Raw genomic sequence first — 24557 nt, forward strand, 5'->3', positions numbered from 1 at the left:
GGTTTTTAAAATAGTCAGTTCCCCTGATATTCCCTATACCTAAAATTGGAAATACTGCTAGAATTAGTAATATTTCTCAAACAGAAGGTATTTGAGAGCACCCTGCAGAGTATCAAAAAGAAAAGTGTTTTCAGATTGATGCTCAGTTAAAGGGACACCACTAACTTAAAAAAGTTCAGACAGAAGTGTTAATTTTACCAACTATTATTACAGAAAAAGATTACTACAGTTGAAGATTACATATACAGTTGTATATACATATACTGGATATGGTTGAAATTTTTGTGAGATTTGTCTTTATTATTAACTTAATAATTGGGATGTTTTCTTCTTTTTTATAAATTTCACTATTTAAAGTACTTCTATATAGATTAATAAAGCTTTCAATCAAAGATACTCTTGATAGAAACTATTAGAGATGGGAATGGATTAAGAATTTGGGCTATTCTGGTCCAGATATAGTGGAATTATAAAAAACAAAAAGTCAGTACCTGCCAGCCATTTCTACACTATGCCAAATGTTGGCAATCACCACTTTAATTGTGACCACTATCTGCGGTACTCATACAGCATGAGCAAATATTTTTTTTTTGTTTTGGGGGCCAAACTGAAAAAAAAAATCAAGTCGGTTACAAATGGATTTTCTTTTTTTAATTTTCTCTCTCATCAAACTGAAAGACATTCATGATGGAGGAGATTACTGGTTCTGTGGATGAAGGGAAAGCAGTGGATGTATTGTTTCTTGACTTTAGCAAAGCTTTTGACACGGTCTCCCACAGTATTCTTGTCAGCAAGTTAAAGAAGTACGGGCTGGATGAATGCACTATAAGGTGGGTAGAAAGTTGGCTACATTGTCGGGCTCAACGGGTAGTGATCAATGGCTCCATGTCTAGTTGGCAGCCGGTATCAAGTGGAGTGCCTCAGGGGTCGGTCCTGGGGCCGGTTTTGTTCAATATCTTCATAAATGATCTGGAGGATGGTGTGGATTGCACTCTCAGCAAATTTGCGGATGATACTAAACTGGGAGGAGTGGTAGATACGCTGGAGGGGAGGGATAGGATACAGAAGGACCGAGACAAATTGAAGGATTGGGCCAAAAGAAATCTGATGAGGTTCAACAAGGATAGGTGCAGGGTCCTGCACTTAGGACGGAAGAATCCAATGCACCGCTACAGACTAGGGACCGAATGGCTAGGCAGCAGTTCTGCAGAGAAGGACCTAGGGGTGACAGTGGATGAGAAGCTGGATATGAGTCAGCAGTGTGCCCTTGTTGCCAAGAAGGCCAATGGCATTTTGGGATGTATAAGTAGGGGCATAGCGAGCAGATCGAGGGACGTGATCGTTCCCCTCTATTCGACATTGGTGAGGCCTCATCTGGAGTACTGTGTCCAGTTTTGGGCCCCACACTACAAGAAGGATGTGGATAAATTGGAGAGAGTCCAGCGAAGGGCAACAAAAATGATTAGGGGTCTGGAACACATGACTTATGAGGAGAGGCTGAGGGAACTGGGATTGTTTAGTCTGCAGAAGAGAAGAATGAGAGGGGATTTGATAGCTGCTTTCAACTACCTGAGAGGTGGTTCCAGAGAGGATGGTTCTAGACTATTCTCAGTGGTAGAAGAGGACAGGACAAGGAGTAATGGTCTCAAGTTGCAGTGTGGGAGGTTTAGGTTGGATATTAGGAAAAAGTTTTCACTAGGAGGGTGGTGAAGCACTGGAGTGCATTACCTAGGGAGGTGGTAGAATCTCCTTCCTTAAAAGTTTTTAAGGTCAGGCTTGATAAAGCCCTGGCTGGGATGATTTAATTGGGTTTGGTCTTGCTTTGAGCAGGGGGTTGGACTAGATGACCTCCTGAGGTCCCTTCCAACCCTGATATTCTATGAGGGAGGGTGTATCGAACGAAATATTGTTTGACTCAAAACAAGTTTTCCTTTTTTCTTTTTGATTGCTTTGTTTCATTTTGAAGTGGTTTATACCCTCATTTTAAAATAAAAATTAGCTAAATTTCTAAATGAAATGTTATTTTGAAACACAAAGTCATAAGATTTCAATTCAGAAATATAGAAACTAAGCAGTCTGTTTTTTTAAAAAAATCTAGCAAAAACTATTCACCAATTTTGATCTGTATTCATGAATATGTTTGGCTGACCCCAAACTGCATTTTTTGATGAATAAACTATTAATTTACATTTTTTTGCCCAGATTCACTTATATCACTGTAATATCTGAGCACCTCACTGTCTTTAATGTATTTATCCACACCAAACCCCTCAGAGGTAGGGAAGTACTATGAATCCCACTTTATACAGGGCTACAATTCCACCACTGCACAGGTTTATATTTTAGATAAAATATTATAGTTTAATGACATTAAGAAAAATAACTGTCAGTTAACGCAGAACTAGTGAAATCAACAAACTACTTTAGCATTACCTATAACCATCCTAAAATAAAAAAAAAATCTATTTCATCACTATCTTAGTATTTTGTATTTATATTAATGCATATATGTATTTATTTTCTCCATTAATTCACACTTTGTACCTCTGCAAAATGGAGCTGGAAAATCCCATGATGCACCATTTCCAGGACTCACAATACATGTTAACATCGCATGGCCCTCCAGGATGTAGCCTGAGATACAGCTGTATCTAATTTTGTCTCCGATATTGAACCTTGATCCATGAAGCACTCCTTTAGGTATTTCTCCCGGGTTTCCACAAGTGTGGCTAGGTAGAACTGTTGAAATAAAAAGAACAAGAGAAAAAAAATACAGTTAAATCTTACAGGAAAACAGATAATACATATTACATTATAAGTGACATATGATCCTCACTGAATCACTGTTAAACGCTATTATTTTTTTCTACTTTGATTTCTAATATAAAAAAACCTGTAATTAGATCATGGAACGCATTTCCACAAGAGGTAAGATTTACTATGGATTTCACAACTACATTTCAAACTCCATCCTTCGATTTAGCATTCTCTCAATAAGTTCTTCACACATCCATTGACTCACACAGACAAACAACAAAATACTGTATAAATCAAGCTAATTCTCCCACAAGCTGGGACAGAATATTTTTAAATACTCCAGACACTGTCAAATAGATAGTCAGGTGAAGACACAATAGAGACGATATTCCATGTATTAGAAGATCTCTTATTTTTTAAGAAATAGCCTGTTCAATCTTGTTGACATCAATCTAGGGGTAGATAGAAAATGGGGAAATGACTAAAAAAATTGGTGTTAGACTGGGGAGAATGGACAGAATTCTTACTTTTTTTGCTGAAATATCTCCACCATTTGAAAGCATTGTTTTTTTGATGAAGATTGTTTAAACTACACATCTATTTTATTAATTAATCCATCAACCTACAAAACAAGACCACTGGTTTGGTGACCTGGCAGTGGTCTCTATTTATATGTCTGTTGTTTTAGCAATGAGGATATAGGACCGGAACGGTCCTCCTGCATCTAGTCCAATCCCCTGCTATCAGAGTCAATCTCAAAACAATACAGCTGAAATTGTTTAAAATATTTAGTGTTGGAATTCTGTGTGTATATTTGACAGCTGCATCCAATGGAGTATCCATGCAAATGTATGAAACATCAGAGTACATGAGATAAATGCATTCAGCAGAAAAGTAGGAGCAAGGCATGATTTAGTCTAATTCATGATCAGCTTCCAAATCTGTGTGTGGTGGTGGGAAAATCATTTAACCTCTCTGTTCAGTTTCCCCACTTGCAAAATAAAGAATCTCACAGAGCTGTTGAGAGGATTAATTAGTTAATATTTGTACAGCACTTTGGAGACATAAAGCACTACATCAATGCTAATTATGTCCCACTGCATTAGACAAGTGCATTTGCTGGATGCATATCCCAAGTTGTTCATCAGTATAGCCGTTCGCAGCATTACATTGAAATGGTCATAACTACATTTAACTCAAAACCCCATCAGCATATAGAAAACAAGTTCAGATCATAGGTCCAAACTTTAAAGAATGCATTGATTTCTAAAACATTAAAATACTACTACTTTGCACTTATGCAGTTCTTTTCACCAGAGGCTCTCAAAGCACTGTACAAACATTAAATGTGGTAATTAAGTCATGCAACACTCTGTTGAGATAGGCAAATATTCTGCTTATTTTATAGATAGGTAGGTAAACTAAGCTACAAAGGGGTTATATGATTTTCTAAAAGCAGTGCAGTGAGTCAGTTGCAAGGCTGGGAATAAAACCTCCTGTCTCCTGCTTGAACCAATATGTCACAGTAAGGTTATGTGCAACCAGAAAAGCTAAAAATTTAATTGTTTCCAGAATGAAGACCACACTTACAGAAAACAACCGGAAGATGCCTTCAGATACACTAATTTCATAGGGTATGTCTACACTACGAAATTAGGTTGAATTTATAGAAGTCGTTTTTTTAGAAATCAGTTTTATATATTCGAGTGTGTGTGTCCCCACAGAAAATGCTCTAAGTGCATTAAGTGCATTAACTCAGCGGAGTGCTTCCACAGTACCGATGCTAGAGTCGACTTCCGGAGCATTGCACTGTGGGTAGCTATCCCACAGTTCCCGCAGTCTCCGCTGCCCATTGGAATTCTGAGTTGAGATCCCAATGCCTGATGGGGCTAAAACATTGTCGCAGGTGGTTCTGGGTACATATAGTCAGGCCTCCGTTCCCTCCCTCCCTCCGTGAAAGCAAGGGCAGGCAATCGTTTCGCACCTTTTTTCCTGAGTTACCTGTGCAGACGCCATACCATGGCAAGCATGGAGCCCGCTCAGCTCACTGTCACCGTATGTCTCCTGGGTGCTGGCAGACGCGGTACTGCATTGCTACACAGCAGCAGCAACCCATTGCCTTGTGGCAGCAGATGGTGCAATAAGACTGGTAGCCGTCATCGTCATGTCCGAGGTGCTCCTGGTCGCCTGTGTGAGGTCAGTCAGGAGCGCCTGGGCAGACATGGGCGCAGGGACTAAATTTGGAGTGACTTGATCAGGTCATTCTCTTTAGTCCTGTAGTCAGTCCTATTGAACCATCTTATGGTGAGCAGGCAGGCGATATGGATTGCTAGCAGTCCTATTGCATCATCTTCTGCCGGGCAGGCAAGAGATGAGGATGGCTAGCATTCCCATTGTACCATCTTCTGCCGAGCAGCCATGAGATGTGGATGGCATGCAGTCCTTCTGCACCGTCTGCTGCCAGCCAAAGATGTAAAAGATAGATGGAGTGTATCAAAACAAGAAATAGATCAGATTTTTTTTGTACTCATTTGCAAACCCCCGCCCAGGGGACTCATTCCTCTAGGTCACACTGAAGTCACTCACAGAGAAGGTGCAGCGAGGTAAATCTAGCCATGTATCAATCAGAGGCCAGACTAACCTCCTTGTTCCAATAAGAACAATAACTTAGGTGCACCATTTCTTATTGGAACCCTCCGTGAAGTCCTGCCTGAAATACTCCTTGATGTAAAGCCACCCCCTTTGTTGATTTTAACTCCCTGTAAGCCAATCCTATAAGCCGTGTCGTCAGTCGCCCCTCCCTGCGTCAGAGCAACGGCAAACAATCGTGCATCTGAGTTGAGAGTGCTGTCCAGAGCAGTCACAATGGAGCACTCTGGGATAGCTCCCGGAGGCCAATACCGTCGAACATTTAATCTTTCTCCAATTTGTCCACATCTTTCCTGAACTGGACACAATACTACAGTTGAGGCCTAATCAGTGCAAAGTAGAGAGAAGCAATTACTTTCCACGTCTTGCTTACAACACTCCTGCTTATATATCCCGGAATGATGGGTGGTGGTTGTTTTCTGCAACAGTGTTACACTGTTGACTTCCATTTAGCTTGTGATCCACTATGACCCCCAGCTTCCTTTCTGCAGTACTCCTTCCTCGGCAGTCGTTTTGTAGGTGTGCAGCTGACTGTTCCTTTCAAAGTGAAGTATTTTGCATTTGTCCTTTATTGAATTTCTTCCTATTTGCTTCAGACCATTTCTCCAGTTTCTCCAGATAGGATAAAAATTCAAAACAATCCTCCCAAGCACTTGCAATCCCTCCCAGCTTGATATACTCCACAAACTTTATACGTGTACTTTATGCCATTATCTAAATCACTGATGAAGATATTGAACAGAACCGGACTCTGAACTGATCCCTATGGGACCCCACTGGATATGCCCTTCCAGCTGGATCTGAACTGCTGATGCTTATTCTCTGTGAACAATTTTTCAATCAGTTATGCATCCACCTTTTAGTCTCCATCGAGGTTGTATTTCCCTAGCTTGTTTATGAGAAGGTCATGCAAGACAGTACCAAAAGCCTTACTATTGTCAAGATACACTACACCTACCACTTCCCTCCATCCACAGGGCTTCAGAGTAGCAGCCGTGTTAGTCTGTATCCGCAAAAAGAACAGGAGTACTTGTGGAACCTTAGAGACTAACAAATTTATTTGACCATAAGCTTTCATGAGCTACAACCCACTTCATCAGAGGCATGCAGTGGAAAATACAGTAGGACAATTTTATATACACAGAGAACATGAAACAATGGGTGTTACCATGCACACTATAACAAGAGTGATCAGTTAAGGTGAACTATTACCAGCAGGAGAGAAAAAAAAAACGTTTTGTAGTGATAATCAAGATGGGCCATTTCCAGCAGTTGACAAGAACGTGTGAGGTCAAAGAAAGCTATTAGGTCAGTTTGACATGATTTGTTCTTGACAAATCCATGCTGACTGTTACTTATCACCTTATTATCTTCTAGGTGGTTGCAAACTGATTGCTTAATTATTTGTTCCACTATCTTTCTGGGTACTGAAGTTAAGCTGATGGTCTGTAATTCTCTGGGTTGTCCTTATTCACTTTTTTACAGATGGGAAAATATAGTGTCATTTTCTAGTTCTCTGAAATCTGCCCTGTCCTTCTGAGATAATCTCTAATGGCTCAGTAGCCTCAGTAAGTTCCTTAAGTATCCCAAGATTATTTAATCAGGCCCTGGTGACTTGAAGACATCTAAGTAATTTTTAGTGTGTTCTTTCCCTATTTAGGACTCAGATCCTACCTCATTGTCACTGGTATTCACTATGTTAGATGTCCAATCGCTACTAACATTTCTGGTGAAAAGTGAACCAAAAAAAATCATAGATTTTGTGATGTTTGTTTAGATTGCGCTTATTTATGGTGAAAAAATGTAAGGAAAGTCATATATTTAATTACATGTAGAAAAGTGTAATCACTAAAAGTGATGTATTTCACATACATACAAGTTGAGGTCATTTTACAAGCTTAGAGTAATTGGCTGTGAATATAAACATTATAATGCATTACTACTTAGACTGATTTGTAAATTGGGTATTTGTATAATGCATTATACATTAACAAGCAATTCTATAGCTTTCCAAGTTAAGAGAGTTATACTGACAAAGATAATGATTTTAGCAATGATTTTTGTTAGAAAATGGTTAGGGAAAACCAGAGCTGTCTTTGATCATTCAAGACAGAACAGGTCAAACTTGCAGCAGTCCCTTTGTTTATTTCTCAGGACTTTTATTACATGGCTTGGATTCAGATTTATTACATGGCTTTGTAGCAAGAGCCTACCTGTTATTTTTCAAATGCAATTCTTAATACACAGAGTACTATAAAGGTTGAAAAAAATGGGCATATTTAGTCCACAGAAGAGAACACTCAGGGTGGGATGTGATAACAGTTTTGAAATAGGTAAGTTTATTGTAAAGAGGACTGATCAATTTTTCTCTATGTCCAAGGGTACAAAAAGAGGCAATTAGCTCCATTTGCAGCAAGAGCAATTTAGGTTAGATATTGAGAAAAAATTACTATAAGGTTAGTTAGACACTGGATTAGGTTACCAAGGGAGATTGTTGAATCCCTGTCATTGGAGGTTTATAAGAACAGGTTAGACAGACACCTGTCAGGGATGATCTAGCTGAACTTGGTCCTCTGTCAACACAGGGGGCTGGACGAGATGACCTCTTGAGGTTCCTTCCAGCGCTACATTTCTATGACTCCATAATCTGATGCAGTTTCGACATAGATCAATTTCTGTAGTACTGGTCATACAACTCAGTTTCTAGCACAGTTTTAAAGAAAGGGTGTGCTATCTAAAAAGTACATTCATCATAGGTATCTTGTTTTCTTACAAACTGCATTCTCAAGTAATAAGGTATCATAGCCAGTCTAAGGGTTATTTACACACCTGCCAAATATATAATGGCTGGCACTAGCTAACACCTGTCAAGATCATACGGCACCACCTCCACCTGCTCTCCATGTAGAAAAGCTATTCTAAGGATGACTTTTGTCAGACTATGGAGTTTTCCTAACTCTGCATCTGTGAAGAACTACTAGAAATAATGGGGCCTGATTCCTTGAGGATGGCACATATTTTGCAAAAACCTCTTGAAAATAGTAAAAGATGAGTGATCTGAGAATGACAGTCAAGCTCAATAAAATATGTAATAGTTCACAAGATGCCACTGCTTGTCAAGATGAATAACTGGATTACATTATTTATGATCTTCCTAAAAATGTCAGCAAAGTAAATTTAAATAGCTGCACAGGTCCATCTACACAATTTTTACTGTTTTGAGGTGTGCACATAAAATGTATTACGCCTCTGAAGCTTCATAAAAAATATGTAACACAGTGGTACCTTTGATTATTTAAATTCCAGCTGATCAAAGCTATCATATGCAAAGGTCAGAGATCTACCTTAAGGTTTGACTTCAGCAGATAAGGGAGGTGGATAGAAGCTCCTCAATAAAAGGTCATTCACCTGCTGTGTTAATAAGGTCTACAGAAGAAACACTGTTTCCTATACAATTTACCAACTGTGCAGCCACTCACATGTAGAGCTTATAAACTCTGCAGGCTCCTGGATCCTCATTTATGAAAGCCCTTAATTATCTGAAGTTATTTAGTATCCACTGTGACATTGAGGACAGTCAAGGTAGTACTACATTGAAGATAAAGGCTTTTAGGAACTGAGCTGACTTATTATTGTTCTTGAGAAACTTTTCCTACATTTTACTTACTGCACAGAACTGTGTTTCTTTTGGATGAAAGTCAATAGATAGAGCCTATGTGGTTAAAGCATCAGAATAATACTGGTGTTTAATAAGCAGAAATATAGTTAAATTTGATGGCTAAAGTGTAATCCAAGGAGTTCTACAGTCCCATCTCCTGGGACCATCTTCAGTTTTAGGATTGGGGCATTGCCCAGGTAGACTACAGGCCTCAGTTCAGAGCAAAATGGGGCATTGCATGCTGGGACCCATTGTCTCTAGAAACCACATTGCCATGTGAAGAAAGCAGTACTTTGTTCCATTTTTGTGCACCCCAAAAAGCTCCTATCAAGTTGTCATTGTGACCCCTGCATGGACAAAGTTTGGGCTCCCCGAATTGTAAACATTAGCTATCACTCTAATTATGCTCACAGAAAATTCGTTCAGTAAAACTATGTAAATACATACGGTAACAATTCAGTGAGTTAATTAGGATGTTGTATCAATCGTTTAACCCAATCTTTTAAATCATTAGATGCAAGTTATATTAAAACCCTTTCCAAGGAAAAAGTGAAAAATACAATGTTAAAATAGAGCATTAGTACTCATTAATGTAAAGGCTATACCACATAAGGTCTGCAAAAATTTAGTTGAGGACTGGCAGCGTTTTTTAAGAGTGCATACAATAAATGAAACTTCATTAAACACATTTATTTGCAAACTAGGTCTCTGACGGCCTGTGTCAGACTGTTTACATTTCGGCTTTTTGATATTCTCTTTGAAGCTTAAGAAAATGAAACTCCAAGTATATGCACTATATAAACCACTATAAACATGAACTAACAGAATCTTAAATGTGTTAGTTTGTTCCCTGCCTGGAGATGAACTCTGTGCTTTCGTTGCTGGGGATTTTCTTACATTTAAAAATCTGTGTTTACTGTTTCTGAGGAACAGCCTTTAAATCTTTTACTATACCCACTTAGTTTCTTTACCAGCTACTTGAGAATACTGGTCACATATTCCCCATAACACAAGAAGAATTTCAAACAAACACCAACATGGATTATGGCATATTGAAATTACAGTACATACCATGGCTTCTTGTAATGAACACAATCAACTGCTGTGATTCTAATCTATATATGTTCTACTGCTTTCATCACTGTAACATCTGAGCATCTTCCACTTGTCGATTAAGCAATGCGATTCCACATCTGTCACATGTTGATTGTTCTCACAACCTTTCCTCAGGGGTAGGAGTGAGTGCAGTGGAGTGTTTGGTTTTGATAATGTTTTAGGGCAGTTTTTTGTTTTTGTTTTTTACATATTGCTATGTATTTATGTTAGAAAAGGCAATAGTCAAAGAAATATACCTTTCACTTGAAAAGGAAGGAAGTGAGTTTTGAGATAGACCAAGTGTCATTAACTTTAAATGGGAATTGGGCATCTAAATGAATTAAAAGTACTTTGAGAAGCTACAAAACCAACTGCTTGACTGCTGCTGAACATACCAGGAGCCCAGGAGAGCTGGCTGTATTTTAAAGAATCCTTATTGAGGTTATAGGGACAAACCATCTCAATGTGTAGAAAGAATAGTAAATATGGCAGGCGACCAGCTTGGCTTAACAGTAAAATCCTTGCTGCTCTTAAACACAAAAAATAAGCTTACAAGAAGTGGAGGACTGGACAAATGACCAGGGAAGAGTATAAAAATATTCCTCAGGCATGCAGGAGTGAAATCAGGAAGGCCAAATCACACCTGGAGTTGCAGCTAGCAAGAGATGTTAAGAGTAACAAGAAGGATTTCTTCAGGTATGTTAGCAACAAGAAGAAAGTCAAGGAAAGTGTGGGCCCCTTACTGAATGAGGGAGGCAACCTAGTGACAGAGGATGTGGAAAAAACTAAGGTACTCAATGCTTTTTTTGCCTCTGTCTACACAAACAAGGTCAGCTCCCAGACTACTGCACTGGGCAGCACAGCATGGGGAGGAGGTGACCAGCCCTCTGTGGAGAAAGAAGTGGTTCAGGACTATTTAGAAAAGCTGGGCGAGCACAAGTCCATGGGGCCAGATGCGCTGCATCCAAGAGTGCTAAAGAAGTTGGCGGATGTGATTGCAGAGCCATCGGCCATTATCTTTGAAAACTCATGGCGATCGGGGGAGGTCCCGGACGACTGGAAAAAGGCTAATGTAGTGCCCATCTTTAAAAAAAGGGAAGGAGAAGGATCCAGTGAACCACAGGCCAGTCAGCCTTACCTCAGTCCCTAGAAAAAACATGGAGCAGGTCTTCAAGGAATCAATTCTGAAGCACTTAGAGGAGAGGAAAGTGATCAGGAACAGTCAGCATGGATTCACCAAGGGCAAGTCATGCCAGACTAATCTAATTGCCTTCTATGACAAGATAACTGGCTCTGTGGATGAGGGGAAAGCAGCGGATGTGTTATTCCTTGACTTTAGAAAAGCTTTTGACACGGTCTCCCACAGTATTCTTGCCAGTAAGTTAAAGAACTATGGGTTGGATGAATGGACTATAAGGTGGATAGACAGCTGGCTAGATTGTCGGGCTCAACGGGTAGTGATCAATGGCTCCATATCTAGTTGGCAGCCGGTATCAAGTGGAGTGCCCCAAGGGTTGTCCTGGGGCCGGTTTTGTTCAATATCTGCATTAATGATCTGGAGGATTGTGTGGATTGCACCCTCAGCAAGTTTGCAGATGATACTAAACTGTGAGGAAAGGTAGATATGCTGGAGGGTAGGGATAGGATACAGAGGGACCTATACAAATTAGAGGATTGGGCCAAAAGAAATCTGATGAGGTTCAACAAGGACAAGTGCAGAGTCCTGCACTTAGGACGGAAGAATACCATGCATCGTTACAGACTAGGGACCGAATGGCTCGGCAGCAGTTCTGCAGAAAAGGACCTAGGGGATAAAGTGGACGAGAATCTGGATATGAGTCAACAGTGTGCCCTTGTTAGCAAGAAGGCCAATGACATTTTGGGATGTATAAATCGGGGCATTGCCAGCAGATTAAGGGACGTGATTGTTCCCCTCTATTCGACATTGGTGAGGCCTCATCTGGAGTACTGTGTCCAGTTTTGGGCCCCACACTATAATGAAAAAATTGGAAATCATCCAGCGGAGGGCAACAAAAATGATTAGGGAACTGGAACACATGACTTATAGGAGAGGCTGAGGGAACTGGGATTATTTAGTCTGTGGAAGAGAAGAATGAGGGGGGATTTGATAGCTGCTTTCAACTACCTGAAAGGGGGTTCCAAAGAGGATGGATCTAGACTGTTCTCATTGTTATCAGAAGACAGAACAAGGAGTAATGGTCTCAAGTTGCAGTTGGGGAGGTTTAGGTTGGATATTAGGAAAAACGTTTTCAGTAGGAGGGTGATGAAGCACTGGAATGTGTTACCTAGGGAGGTGGTGGTATCTCCTTCCTTTGAGGTTTTTAAGGTCAGGCTTGACAAAGCCCTGGCTGGGATGATTTAGTTGGGGATTGGTCCTGCTTTGAGCAGGGGGTTGGACTAGATGACCTTCTGAGGTCCCTTCCTACCCAGATATTCTATGATTCTGTGATATCAGGTATATTCTGAGTCTGCATGTGGTGTGACATATCTGGCTATGCAGCTGTCAATACTATCAGCTACACTATGTTCATGAAACACTAGGGACAGAGTCCAGAAGGCTCCAAAAATGGAAGCTTCTACCTCCATGTAGGAGCACCTAGGTTTTATCATCTGTAAGATGGCCAGCAGTGACATATGTTGCAGTCAGTACACCTCAGCAACAACACAGAAGGTAGACCAGCAACAAGTCAACAAAGATGGTCATACCTATTAAAGGAAGGGAGGTGCAGGGGCCCGGGGCCTGGGAATTTGTCGAGGGAAGGGGAGTTGGTGCAGGGCTGTTATCCCGATACTTTCTTCCCTCTACATTATTATTATATAGAGCGACCATTCTCTATTTTTTCTCCTCAGTGATTTCTGTAGCTCCATGAGGATTTATTATATATCTGCTCCTCTGCTGCTGTTACTGTAAAGATAACAGTAAGGAAGCTTTCCTGAACTCAAGCTGCTCAACAGGCAGTCCTGTCTCATTTGTGCTGTGTAATAGCATGGCACCCACTGTTGACATTCCTGCATGTACCCCAGAGCTTGACAATACTGCAGTCAACCATTTTGTAGATTCAGTCACTGCCAGCTGAAAATCAAACTTCACATAGCTTGGAATGCTCTTCGGCCTTTGTGAGACAAGACCAGACAGCTGCATAATTGCAGTTTAATTAGAATGGGAGGATTGGACAGAGAGTGAGTCAATAGTAACTTTGGTTTTAGGTGCCCCTACCATATTGTTGTTTTGGCTAGAAATGTTTTGAGATAATGAGTAGTTTGTGGATTTTAGGAGAATTAGTGACCCAGTATAGCTTATTAAGCTGATGCACTAGGAGTCACTACAGATTATAGAGTAACAGCCGTGTTAGTCTGTATTCGCAAAAAGAAAAGGAGTACTTGTGGCACCTTTGAGACTAACCAATTTATTTGAGCATAAGCTTTTGTGAGCTACTGAGCTGTAGCTCACAAAAGCTTATGCTCAAATAAATTGGTTAGTCTCTAAGGTGCCACAAGTACTCCTTTTCTTTTTACTACAGGTTATGTCAGTGGTCCCCAAACTTTTGAGAGTCACGCCCCTCCCCCACTTACCCCTGTCCATGTCCCTCCCCACCCCTCGGAGCTTGGGCCCAGAGCGGGGCCATAGCTCAGGGGATGTGGACAGGAGTAAGGGGGCAGAGGCTAGGGCTGCAGCTGGGAGTGGGTCTTGGGCTGGGAGTGGGCCAGGGATGGAGCTGTGACTCGATGGAGCTCTCGATGAGAGGATGATATCTCTCTGCCAAATGGCTTCATTGGTGAGTTTTTAAATTTCTGAGGAGCCCAATTCTTGCCCTGCAGATTTTCCCACAGAAGTGAAGGTGTAATCTTGGAGGAGACACAGTTCTTGTCTGAAGTGTTGTGCCCTTTCTTTCCTCCTTTGTTGCTTCTCTGTCTCGTGAGCACATCTGTTCTCCTCAAAGTGAGCTGTGGCTTGGTGTGTGGTGTGATGCCACTATATTCTGTTCCGCGCCAAGTCCTCCCAGTTTGTTGGGTTGATGCCTCCCTTTTTAAGATGTACTTTCAGTGTGTCTTTGAAATGACCTGAGCTTCTATACTACTGACGTTGGCAGCAAAGAAAACGCTGATGTTAGTGCACCAGTCTTCCCAGCTGATCCTGAGAATCCTCCTGAGGCAGAACTGCTGGAACCACTCCAGCTGCTTGAAATGTTGCCTGTAGGTTACCCAGGTCTCACACCCATAGAGAAGGGGGGGAGGGATGACAACTGCCTTGTAAACCAAGATCTTGGTACCTGTTTGTAGATCCTTATATTTGAGTAGTCTTCCAAAAGATGTGCTGGCACAGGAGATCCTGTATTCAATTCAGTGGAAGACCTTTTATTGGTAATTTGTATTATCATAGACCCTAGGAGCCTTCTTTCTAATAAAGAGAGACATCAGAATTCAAAGGAGACAGAAAAAATCATGAGGTTATTCCCTGCAGTACTGGCAGTGTCTGTGAAGACCTATCCGACACTATGAGCACAATCATGGCTTCTTGCAGAAAAATATGCCAGACAGAGAAAAATCACATTAAACACCATCAACCTGAGAAGCACAGATCTTCCAGCTGATTATTCCATTGGGGCAGGACTTAGGTTTGCAAAGGAAAAAGAGTCATGGCCAGTGTTCCCTCTATTTTTTCCATCCATGTGCGGAATGAATTGTGTAGCGTGCACCATATCGAGGTAATGTGCAGATGTGCACCACCAGTAGAAACAAAAAACCTAGATATAATATATCTTGTTAAAAAGTTACCAGAAGGATAATTACTCCAGCCAGGACAGGTTAGGCATTTTAGAAATCACTAAACAACGAACAAAGAATTAAATTTAACCATAAGAGAGAAATTAAAATTATGAAATGCATAGACCAGTCAAAAAACTAAAACGACACACTTTGAAAGTATGAAGTAACAACAACAATAATACAAGTGTGTGTTGGTAGGCGAGTGTGACAGACACACCGTGTGTGCATGTATGTGTGTGTGTGAGAGCAAGAGAGAGAGAGAGAGATGCTGCCCCTTTTAGTACACTGCCCTTTTAAGTAGATCGGCACTCAGCAGTCTGAAGCCTGTTTGTTCTGACACAACGGCTGCCAGCAAGCTCCCTCCATCCTGAGTTCTGTCCTGAGCTCTGCCGTATGCGCTGCCCCCCACTCTGTGGAGATGGGGTACAGGGGTGGGGGGTGGGGACACCCTGACAACTGAGCTCCTCCCCCCACTCCCTACTCTGCACAGCAAGCAGGAGGCTCCTGGGAGCAGCTGGCCAGGGGCTCCAAGGCAGAGAGCAGGAACAGCATGGCAGTGGGGGAGGGACACCTGAAGTGCACGACACTTGATAGCCTGCTGGGTGGCCACCCAGCCACACAGCTTAGAGGGAACTTAGGTCATGGCCCAATTATACAGAGGCCCAGAGATCTACAGGGATCTATTGAGACACCTTGTGGTATCATGAATAGGTATCAGTATAGAAAACCTGGGGCCAGCCTCTGTGTTCTTGCCCAGCCCCATCTCCTTGAGGACAGCAGGATAACATGAGGGCTAAATCTACGAGTGACAAAAATTCCCTGTATTTTATAATTAGTGAATTGCATCATGCAGATTCATGGACCTCACCTAAAATGGTATGAGGTATTTTAACTCATGATTTGCCAGTGTTAGTTCTTAATAAGTTTAGGTGGATGCTGCAAAAACGTGTTAATGTTTTTTAAACAAATCCACACATCTTGCTTCATAGTGTCTTTCTGTTCACTGTCCACAATTCATTGCTTTGCAGCAATGTAACTAAAAGATGCAATTTCAAGCTCCAGTTCAGAAAAGCACCCTCACTCAGGGCAGCACTTAAATTTTTAGCATGTATTTAAGTCTTACAGAAGTCAATACTGAAGTGCTGTACTGCTTAGAGATGGACTTAAGAACATACTCAAGTGATTTCCTGAATTGACGCCTTAAGGAAATACTGCAGACAGTTGGCAGAAAGTGACTTTCGACTGTCAGCTGTGAGAATTTACCCTGCAAACCTGATTCTAAAGATGTACTGGCACCCAATCAGGGAGAAGATAGCTGCCATGCAATTTGCATGCCTAATAAAACAACTTGAATTTTGACTATAGAAACATTCAACAAATTACAAACTAAAATATTTGGTAAATAATTCCAAGCAATGACTCAACTGAGAAATTGCCAATTTGTGAAAAGAAAAGGCAATTTTTTTCAATAAAATATCCATATTTTCCTTTCTTCTTCATATGCAGGATATTTTGTAAAGGGTGAGAGACTCCAAGGAGCAGTGATATCAGTTTCCCACAGCACATGTGTAAGGGTGTGGATAGACATTGTGTGTCCCCTTGCAGCCCAGTGAAGGACTGCAGGTGTTCCCCACCTTATTTTCCCCTGGTTGGGCAGCAATTGGTTTGCTTTAACAGCCTGGCAAAGAGTAGACAACACACAGCAAGAAAATAGTATGTCCCTGTTTCAATAAGGCTTCAGGACAGGTGCAACTATAAAAAAAACCCTTGCTCTGGACCCTGGTTAAGAGCTCCCAAACTTAAAGTGCATAACACCAAGTCTCTCAATCTGGTAGGGCTGGTCTCCTGGAACCTGAGAGAAACAGCCACCACTGAAGCCTGCATAGCTTCTACACCTAAGCCCCCTTGTTCAGGTTCCTCTTCCTGCTTATACACCCTAGCCCCAAGGAGAGGACAGGCTGTCCAACCTGTAGGCTCCAGCCTGTCCTGTAAAGGAGTAGTACACTCCTTCACAATGTCTATTACATAACAACCTACAGTTAAATTTGTTAGGCTCCAGTGTTATTCAGTCAAACATGACATTAAATATCACAACTGTTTTGACAGGTATTGATTTCTTTTCTAAGGTTTACCTTCAGTTTGGCTCTGACTTCTATAGTACAGATATGTTGCAGGTTTTTGAGTGACTTAACTGTGAAAACATACTGCTTTAAATAATTAAGGGTTATAGTACAGAATGCCACAACACTATTTGTTCAGCTCAAGCTACCTTTAAACGTCACTATTACTAATTTTTAACTTTCAGTTTTATCAAGTGACCTTCTATATTTGGACTAAAAAATTATGCCTATATACGAACTGTCTTATATACTCTCTGACAGGAAATTGAAACTTTACAATTTGCTGTAAGTGGCAGTGAGTAGCTACTCACCTCCTGGCGCAGGCCAGAAAACTGTGACTCAGAGTCAGAACTCCTTCCATGCTCCCCTCTGGCTCTAAGCAAAGTAACTTACTATCTCCCTTTTTCATGGAGCAGCTCACATGCCATGTTGGGCACCCAAGTCAGCTATGCTGGCTAGTGATGAGGGGAAGGAGGTGCAGCATGTCATTTCCTATTCCCTTCTCTGTCCTCTTGCTCAGAGTGGGCAGCAGTGAATGAGTAGTCTCTGCTAACCTCTTCATTGCCAGAATGATAATCTGAGCAGATTTGAGTGGTGGCATGAACTAGAATAGAGGCAACTTACTCCTCCTTCCTTGCATGGCTGAGTAAGAGTGAAGACAATCTAGTCCTAAATAATTTAGAATTTAATATTTGAAATGTTATCTTAATATACAAGAAGGGTGGCTGAAGGTAAGCAGTAAACTGTCTCATTAAAATAGGTTTACCAAGGTATTAGAATATATAGTTATAAATTACAGTATATAAGATCACTATGTCTGAATAGAGGCTTAATCAGCAAGGTCAAAGTATGAATTATAGTTAATATTGTAGATACCTGCAATAACACCCACAAAAGTAATTCCATTGCATTATACTCCATCTGATGGAAGTGATATATATGCATAATAGTCTTAATATTTACTTACTATTATGTGCTTGAATTCAAGGTCCATGTAGCCTGCTTATAGATGGAAGGGGGGATTATTACTTCCTGTTATTATTATATGTGGACATATAGAATGAGTCAGAATCTAGCCATTAGTCATTTGCACAAGATCACGCAATAATTTTGGCAGTGGCAAAAATCACACAATGACCTCATGAGAGCGGCACCGCGGGTCCTGGATAAAGCAGCACAGGGTCTCTGCACCTGCCCTGCATAAGCTAGATGGGGCAGCTTAGGTGCTCAGCACTTTATAGACGTGTAATCCTTACAGGCCAAGTTCTCACACCCTTCCTAATGTGCACTGGGCCTGATTCTCATTTACGCTGATGCCATCTATAGTGCTCTGGGACTTCATGGCATCTTGAAGTGAGCATAAGAATGGTTTAAAGTGGCATTAATGTCAATAAAAATCAGGCCCATATGGCATTACCTTCCCCTCTGAAGTCAAAGACATGACTTGTGGAGTAAGATGCTATCAGTATGAGTAAAGGTCTCAGAGTATGGCACTATATTGGCAGTAATCAAGCTCTTGTGTTTTCTCCTAAAGTTATACATTTTCAACAAAATCCATTTAGCCATTTTAGGAATACCCAACTTCTGGGTCCTCTCTATGTGAATGGTGTTTGGAATATTGAGAGATTTCCAACAGAGACTAAACTGATTGTGGTTAAATGGTGATAATAGGATCAAAATAGCACAATTACAAAGTGGGGAATAACTAGCTAGGCAGCAGTTCTGCTGAGTCAACAAGGTGAAGTAGCTGTGAAAAAGGCTAATATTCTGGGGAGTATTAACAGTGTCATAATTAGGGTAAAAAGAAAAGGAGTACTAGTGGCACCTTAGAGACTAACAAATTTATTTGAGCATAAGCTTTCGTGAGCTACAGCTCACTGCATCGGATGCATTCAGTGGAAAATACAGTGGGGAGATTTATATACACAGAGAACAAGAAACAATGGGTGTTACCATACACACTGTAAGGAGAGTGGACACTTAAGATGAGCTAATACCAGCAGGAGAGCCGGGATGGGGGAGGGGGGGTAAGAGAGAAAACTATTTTGTAGTGATAATCAAGGTAGGTCATTTCCAGCAGTTGACAAGAACGTCTAAGGAACAGTGGGGGCTGGGGGGTGAGAAATAAACATGGGGAAATAGTTTTACTTTGTGTAATGACCCATCCACTCCCAGTCTCTATTCAAGCCTAAGCTAATTGTATCACGTTTGCAAATTAATTCCAATTCAGCAATCTCTCGTTGGAGTCTGTTTTTGAAGGTTTTTTGTTGAAGAATTGTCACTTTTAGGTCTCTAATCGAGTGACCAGAGAGACTGAAGTGTTCTCCGACTGGTTTTTGAATGTTATAATTCTTGACATCTGATTTGTGTCCATTTATTCTTTTTACGTAGAGACTGTCTCAATGCAGAGGCCTGGATTAGATAACCTCTTGAGGTCTTTTCCAGCCCTACATTTGTGTTATTCTAGATCTAATAGCTACAGGGAGATGTGTAAAATCCTGTTCTGTTAGGGATTGATATCCTGATATGTCAAAGAAAGACATACAAGGAACCAAGAGATAGACTGGATAACAGGAGGTGGAGTGGAGAATTGCTTATTCCATGTTTTATGCCCCACTCGGACAAATGCACACATTGGTGCAGTCCCCTTCATACATATGGTGTCAAACCTGTCATTTAGCAGTCATGAAACTCTTATCATAAGACAAATATACAAACACACAGGCAAATTCTCTGATGGTGGAGATGAGCAAAACTTCACTGAAGTCAATCGATTTGCTCATATTTTTATTAGCAGAGAATATTGCCTGGAATATTTTATTGATTATTTTTTACTTACATTAATGGGATACTTCATAAGCCATTGCCTTATTTTTTGTTAACATCCTTCCTTGACATTACTTTCATTTTTTACCAAGTAAAAATGTGTCTGAGAATCACACTTAATCATTTTTCTCTATCTTCTTCTGAATCACTGTAATCTAAAGTGTTTTCAAGCAAAACTAAATTATCTTGTCTCAAAAGTTATGCCTCCCCACTCCCATAATATTTCTTACCATAGCTACCACCACTGCAACGGCACTATGTTTCCACTAAAACAGTGGTTCCCAAACTAGGGGCACCACTTGTTCAGGGAAAGTCCCTGGGGGACCGGGACAGTTTGTTACCTGCCGCGTCCTCAGGTTTGGCCAATCGCAGCTCCCACTGGCCGCGGTTCACTGTTCTCAGCCAATGGGGGCTGCAGGAAGCGGCGCAGGCTGAGGGATGTGCTGGCTGCCCTTCCCGCAGCCCCCATTGGCCTGGAGTGGTGAACCGCAGCCAGTGGGTGCCGCGATTGGCCGAACCTGTGGATGCAGCAGGTAAACAGACTGGCACGGCCCGCCGGGGGGTTTTCCTGAACAAGCAGAGCCCCTAGTTTGGGAACCACTGCACTAAAAGGTCATATAGATTAACCATTTAAAAATATATATATTTTCACTTAATAAATTATCTAGGCCTCATTCTGCAAACTGTACAATAAAAATCGCTTTTCAGTTTGCTGTAGTCACGTCAGTCCCAGGATCGTAAAAAGACAAGGTGGGTGAGGCAAGATCTTTTACTGGACCAACTTCTGTTGATAAAAGAGACAAGCTTTTGACCTACACTGAGTTTTTCTTCTTCCAGACCTGAAAGGGTGAGGTGCCCAACTCCCATTTTTAATATAAGTTGGGTAAGTAGTTCCCCTTCGTGCCTCTGTAAATCTTCTCCTTGAAGTACTGTACATACTACAGTAAAGGATAACTGGGGGATAGTTTCAATAAAATCTCTCTTATGTTCACACTACAGGCAGGATTTTTTATATAATAAACAAGCTAGGAATACAATAAAGTAGATAATAAATTGAACTTTGGAAGGTAATCCCTTACACGGTATAAAAATGGCATAGCCCCACTCATTTAAATGGAGGTATGCTACATCTGCTGAGGATCTGCCGCCGGTCTCCTAGCCTAATATGGGATGAATTATTGAGAGATATCCACAGATCTTATTTTACATATTTGTTCAAGGCCATTTTTTTTTCTTAAGGAAATGGAAAATCCACAGCTAGGTTTTTCCTCTGAATAACCCTCAATGAAAACTAAAAAAAAATCAATCACTTCTATAAAAAAATCCACCAAGCTGTGCCCTCTGAAGCACTTCCAATCATTGCTCCTACATCTTTCACTTACTGGTGACCTAGAAACAGCCTATGTCTTCAGCTGTAAATACTAAGACTCTGTCTTTTGTCTAGTCTATTTCTTCTAATTTTAGAGGCCATGATTTTTATACCAACTGCCATTACCAGGCCATAGCCCAATGTCATACCATCTTAAATTGTACACAAGATGCAATACCTGTACATGGCTGCATGAGTGTAAATGAGAGTATAATTTGGTCTGATACCAGTATAGCTGATACCAGTATATTTCTTCTTCATTCATTCAAACAATGGACTAGATGTGAGAGCCCCATTATGCATTCTTCCAAAATGTAAAATATTTGCATGTTTTGTTTAACAGAAAGCAGTATGTTGTTGGACTAAAGAGGTTATAATATTTTATAGAGACACGGTGGGTGAGGTGATATCTTTTATTGGACCAACTTCTGTTCATGAGAGAGACAATCTTTTGAGCTTACACAGAGCTCTTCTTCAGTTCTAGGAAACCAGCTGAAAGTGCCACTGCTAAATACAAGATTTTAACAAATTGTTTAGCATAAGTAGTTAATGCATATTCCAAGGGAATATTCAAAGTGAAGCGGCCCATTAACACTCCTCCAGTCCTAGGGAGGAAAGGAATGGAGCGGAGCAGCTGGGGTGGGGGTGGGGGTTGTTAGTGGGTTACAGATTGTTGTAATATTGTCTCTATTCAGTCCATGAATTTTAGTATCTAGAAAAGTTATGAATTTAAGTTCCCAGACTCGTCTTTTGAAAGTGTTATGCAGGTTTCTTTTGAGGGCGAGTACTGATAGGTCAGATACAGAGTGCTCGCTTTGTGTGCTCACTTTGTGGTGTTTTTGTCTTTTATAATTTTCCTGTGTTAATTCATTTGGGAGCATAGTGGTTGTTTGATTTCACCCACATGTTTGTTACTGGGGCATTTAGTGCACTGGATGAGGTACACCACATTTTGTGATAGGGATGTGCAGGACCCATGGATCTTGAAAGGTGTGTTGTGGGTGCTGGTGATCTTTGTAGCAATGGAGATAGATCTTTAAGTTTTGCATCTATTGTTCTGGCAGGGTCTGGTGCTGCTTTAGGTTGCTGTGTCCTAGTCTGTGGCGAGCTTGCTTCTGACAATAAACCTGGAGAGTTTGGGGGGCGGGAGGGTTGATCCAGAACAAGGAATTCAGGAATGTTTTTTTTTTTCAGGATGGTGTCCGCATTGAGTATGGGTTGTAGATATTTAATGATACCCTGTATGGGTTCCAGTGTGGGGTGGTAGGTGACAACTAGGATTGTGTGGTTGGAAGGGGTTTTATTTCTCTATTGAAGCAGGTTCTCTCAGGGTATTGGGTGGCTCATTCCATGATGTGATCTACTTATCTGATGGTTTTGAGAGTGTTAAGGTGTGTATCCAGGACTTTCTCCCCAGAGTATATTCTGTGGTATCTGAGTGCCTGGCTGAAGATAACAAATTTCTTGGTGTGTTTGGGATGGTTACTGGATCTATGAAGGTAGTCTGGTAATCCATGGGTTTCTTGTATCTAGTTGTCTGTAGGGTTCCATTGCTGAAGCAGATTCTGGTGTTCAGGAAGCTCATGCTAGCGTAGGAGTGTGCCAGAGAGAGTTTAATAGATAGGTGGTGGAAAGTTGAAGTTGTGGTGGAAATCTATGAGGGAATTTAAGTCATCACTCCGGAGGATGAAAATATCATCGATATATCCATGCATTTGTAAGATCTTCCAAAATGTAAAATAATTACACGTTTCGTTTAACAGAAGGAAGTATGTTGTTGAATAAAATAGGTTATAATATTTTACAGCACTCATATAACCAGTAAGGGGAGTAACCCTAATAGAGTGGCTGTCTCTTGAGAAATAATTTATTCATTTATTCCCTCCTTCAACAATAGGAAGCTGTCTTTCACACATTGTTGAGTGACATGCTCACAAGCCTTGTGGATTCTCATTCTAATCACACAGCAGAGCCCTGAATTCTTTATGCATACAAAAATTTTGATTCCTGGGCCTGGATATCAAAGCACTCAAGACGAAAAAGAAAGAGGAAAGTTCATGCAGATAGGTTCATCAATGGTTATTAGCCAAGGTGGTTGGGGATGGAACCCCGCAATCTGGAATTCCCTAAAGCTCTGACTGCCAGAAGATGGGACTGGACAACAGGGGATGGATCACTCAAAAATTGCCCTATTCTGTTCATTTTATCTGAAGCATCTGACATTGGTCACTGTCTGAAGACAGGATATTGGGCTAGATGGACCATTGGTCTGATCCAAAATGGCCATTCTTATGTTCTAATATAAAATAGAATGCCCCAAGTACCATTCACGTAAAACATATTTAAAAGATTGTTAGATGCAATTCAAACATCAGATATATTCTACACTAAGACTCAAAAATGTTCTAAGATTGTCATGTGTCAACCTTTTTCTTATCATCTTATATTTAGATAAGAATAATTGCTTTATACAAATCTCTTCCAGTCATTTCTTACAACGCTTATAGGAAGGAGCAGTAACCCATAAAATCTTTAAAGAGTGAAGTTAACATTTGGAGAATTACTAACTTCACTTCGAAATCTTTGTATGCAGTCACTGTAAAGGTAGCATCTAAGATCATCAACCCAGGGATCCAGCATTTACAAATGTCATTGAAATCTCATTTGATAATATTGTCACAGGGTGAGGTAGTTATTACACATTGAACCTAAGAAGCTGGTTCTTTAGGAGAGAAAAATTACTTGACAGCTCAACATTGGATTAAAATATTAGTCTCATCTATTTAAAAATGTATAATTCCTACAGTTAGGCTTTGAACAGGAATGATTTTAACAGCAAACGCAGATCAGCACTCAGCCTCCTCAGATACTTTTTAGTGTACCTTTTCCCCTGCATAATTCAGAATACTTTTCTCACTATCTCCAAACTCAGCATCTTTTCAAAATTAACTCACAGATCAATTCTGGGCTATATCAGAGGCTTCCTTAAGGTAGCTTTGTGCTGGTGCTGATCACACAGGATCAGTGCACTGTCAAACATCAAAAATCCAAACCAGGCTAAATCCATTACAAACCTCAACACAGGTAAACTTTTTGGCAAACTTCAGCTGAACTTCAAGTTAATCAGGGCTGATTTATAAGTCCAGATGGAAACCATGTGTAACTTGATGATTTCACATAACTTGGGTGCTGAGCAAGGTGTGAAACATGACAGAGTCAATTAATCCTTAGATCATAAATGCTTTTGGACAGAGACCATATTTTGCTTTGTTTGTGCAGCACCTATCACAATGGA

The 24557-nt window shown here is 40.7% G+C and overlaps 1 protein-coding gene across 2 annotated transcripts in view; it reads right to left on the reverse strand.

Annotated features, from left to right (window-relative positions):
* CSMD1 (CUB and Sushi multiple domains 1) overlaps nt 1–24557 on the reverse strand; it is a 2003711-nt gene that overhangs the window by 1102033 nt on the left and 877121 nt on the right. For both annotated transcript variants that reach the window (XM_073336216.2, XM_073336215.2), the window contains exon 4: nt 2545–2739. In XM_073336216.2, coding sequence (XP_073192317.1) covers nt 2545–2739 — 195 coding nt within the window. The remainder of the gene's footprint in view (nt 1–2544; nt 2740–24557) is intronic.

This window comes from Lepidochelys kempii, chromosome 3, assembly GCF_965140285.1.
Source record: "Lepidochelys kempii isolate rLepKem1 chromosome 3, rLepKem1.hap1, whole genome shotgun sequence".
In the NCBI taxonomy this organism is placed as follows: domain Eukaryota; kingdom Metazoa; phylum Chordata; order Testudines; family Cheloniidae; genus Lepidochelys; species Lepidochelys kempii.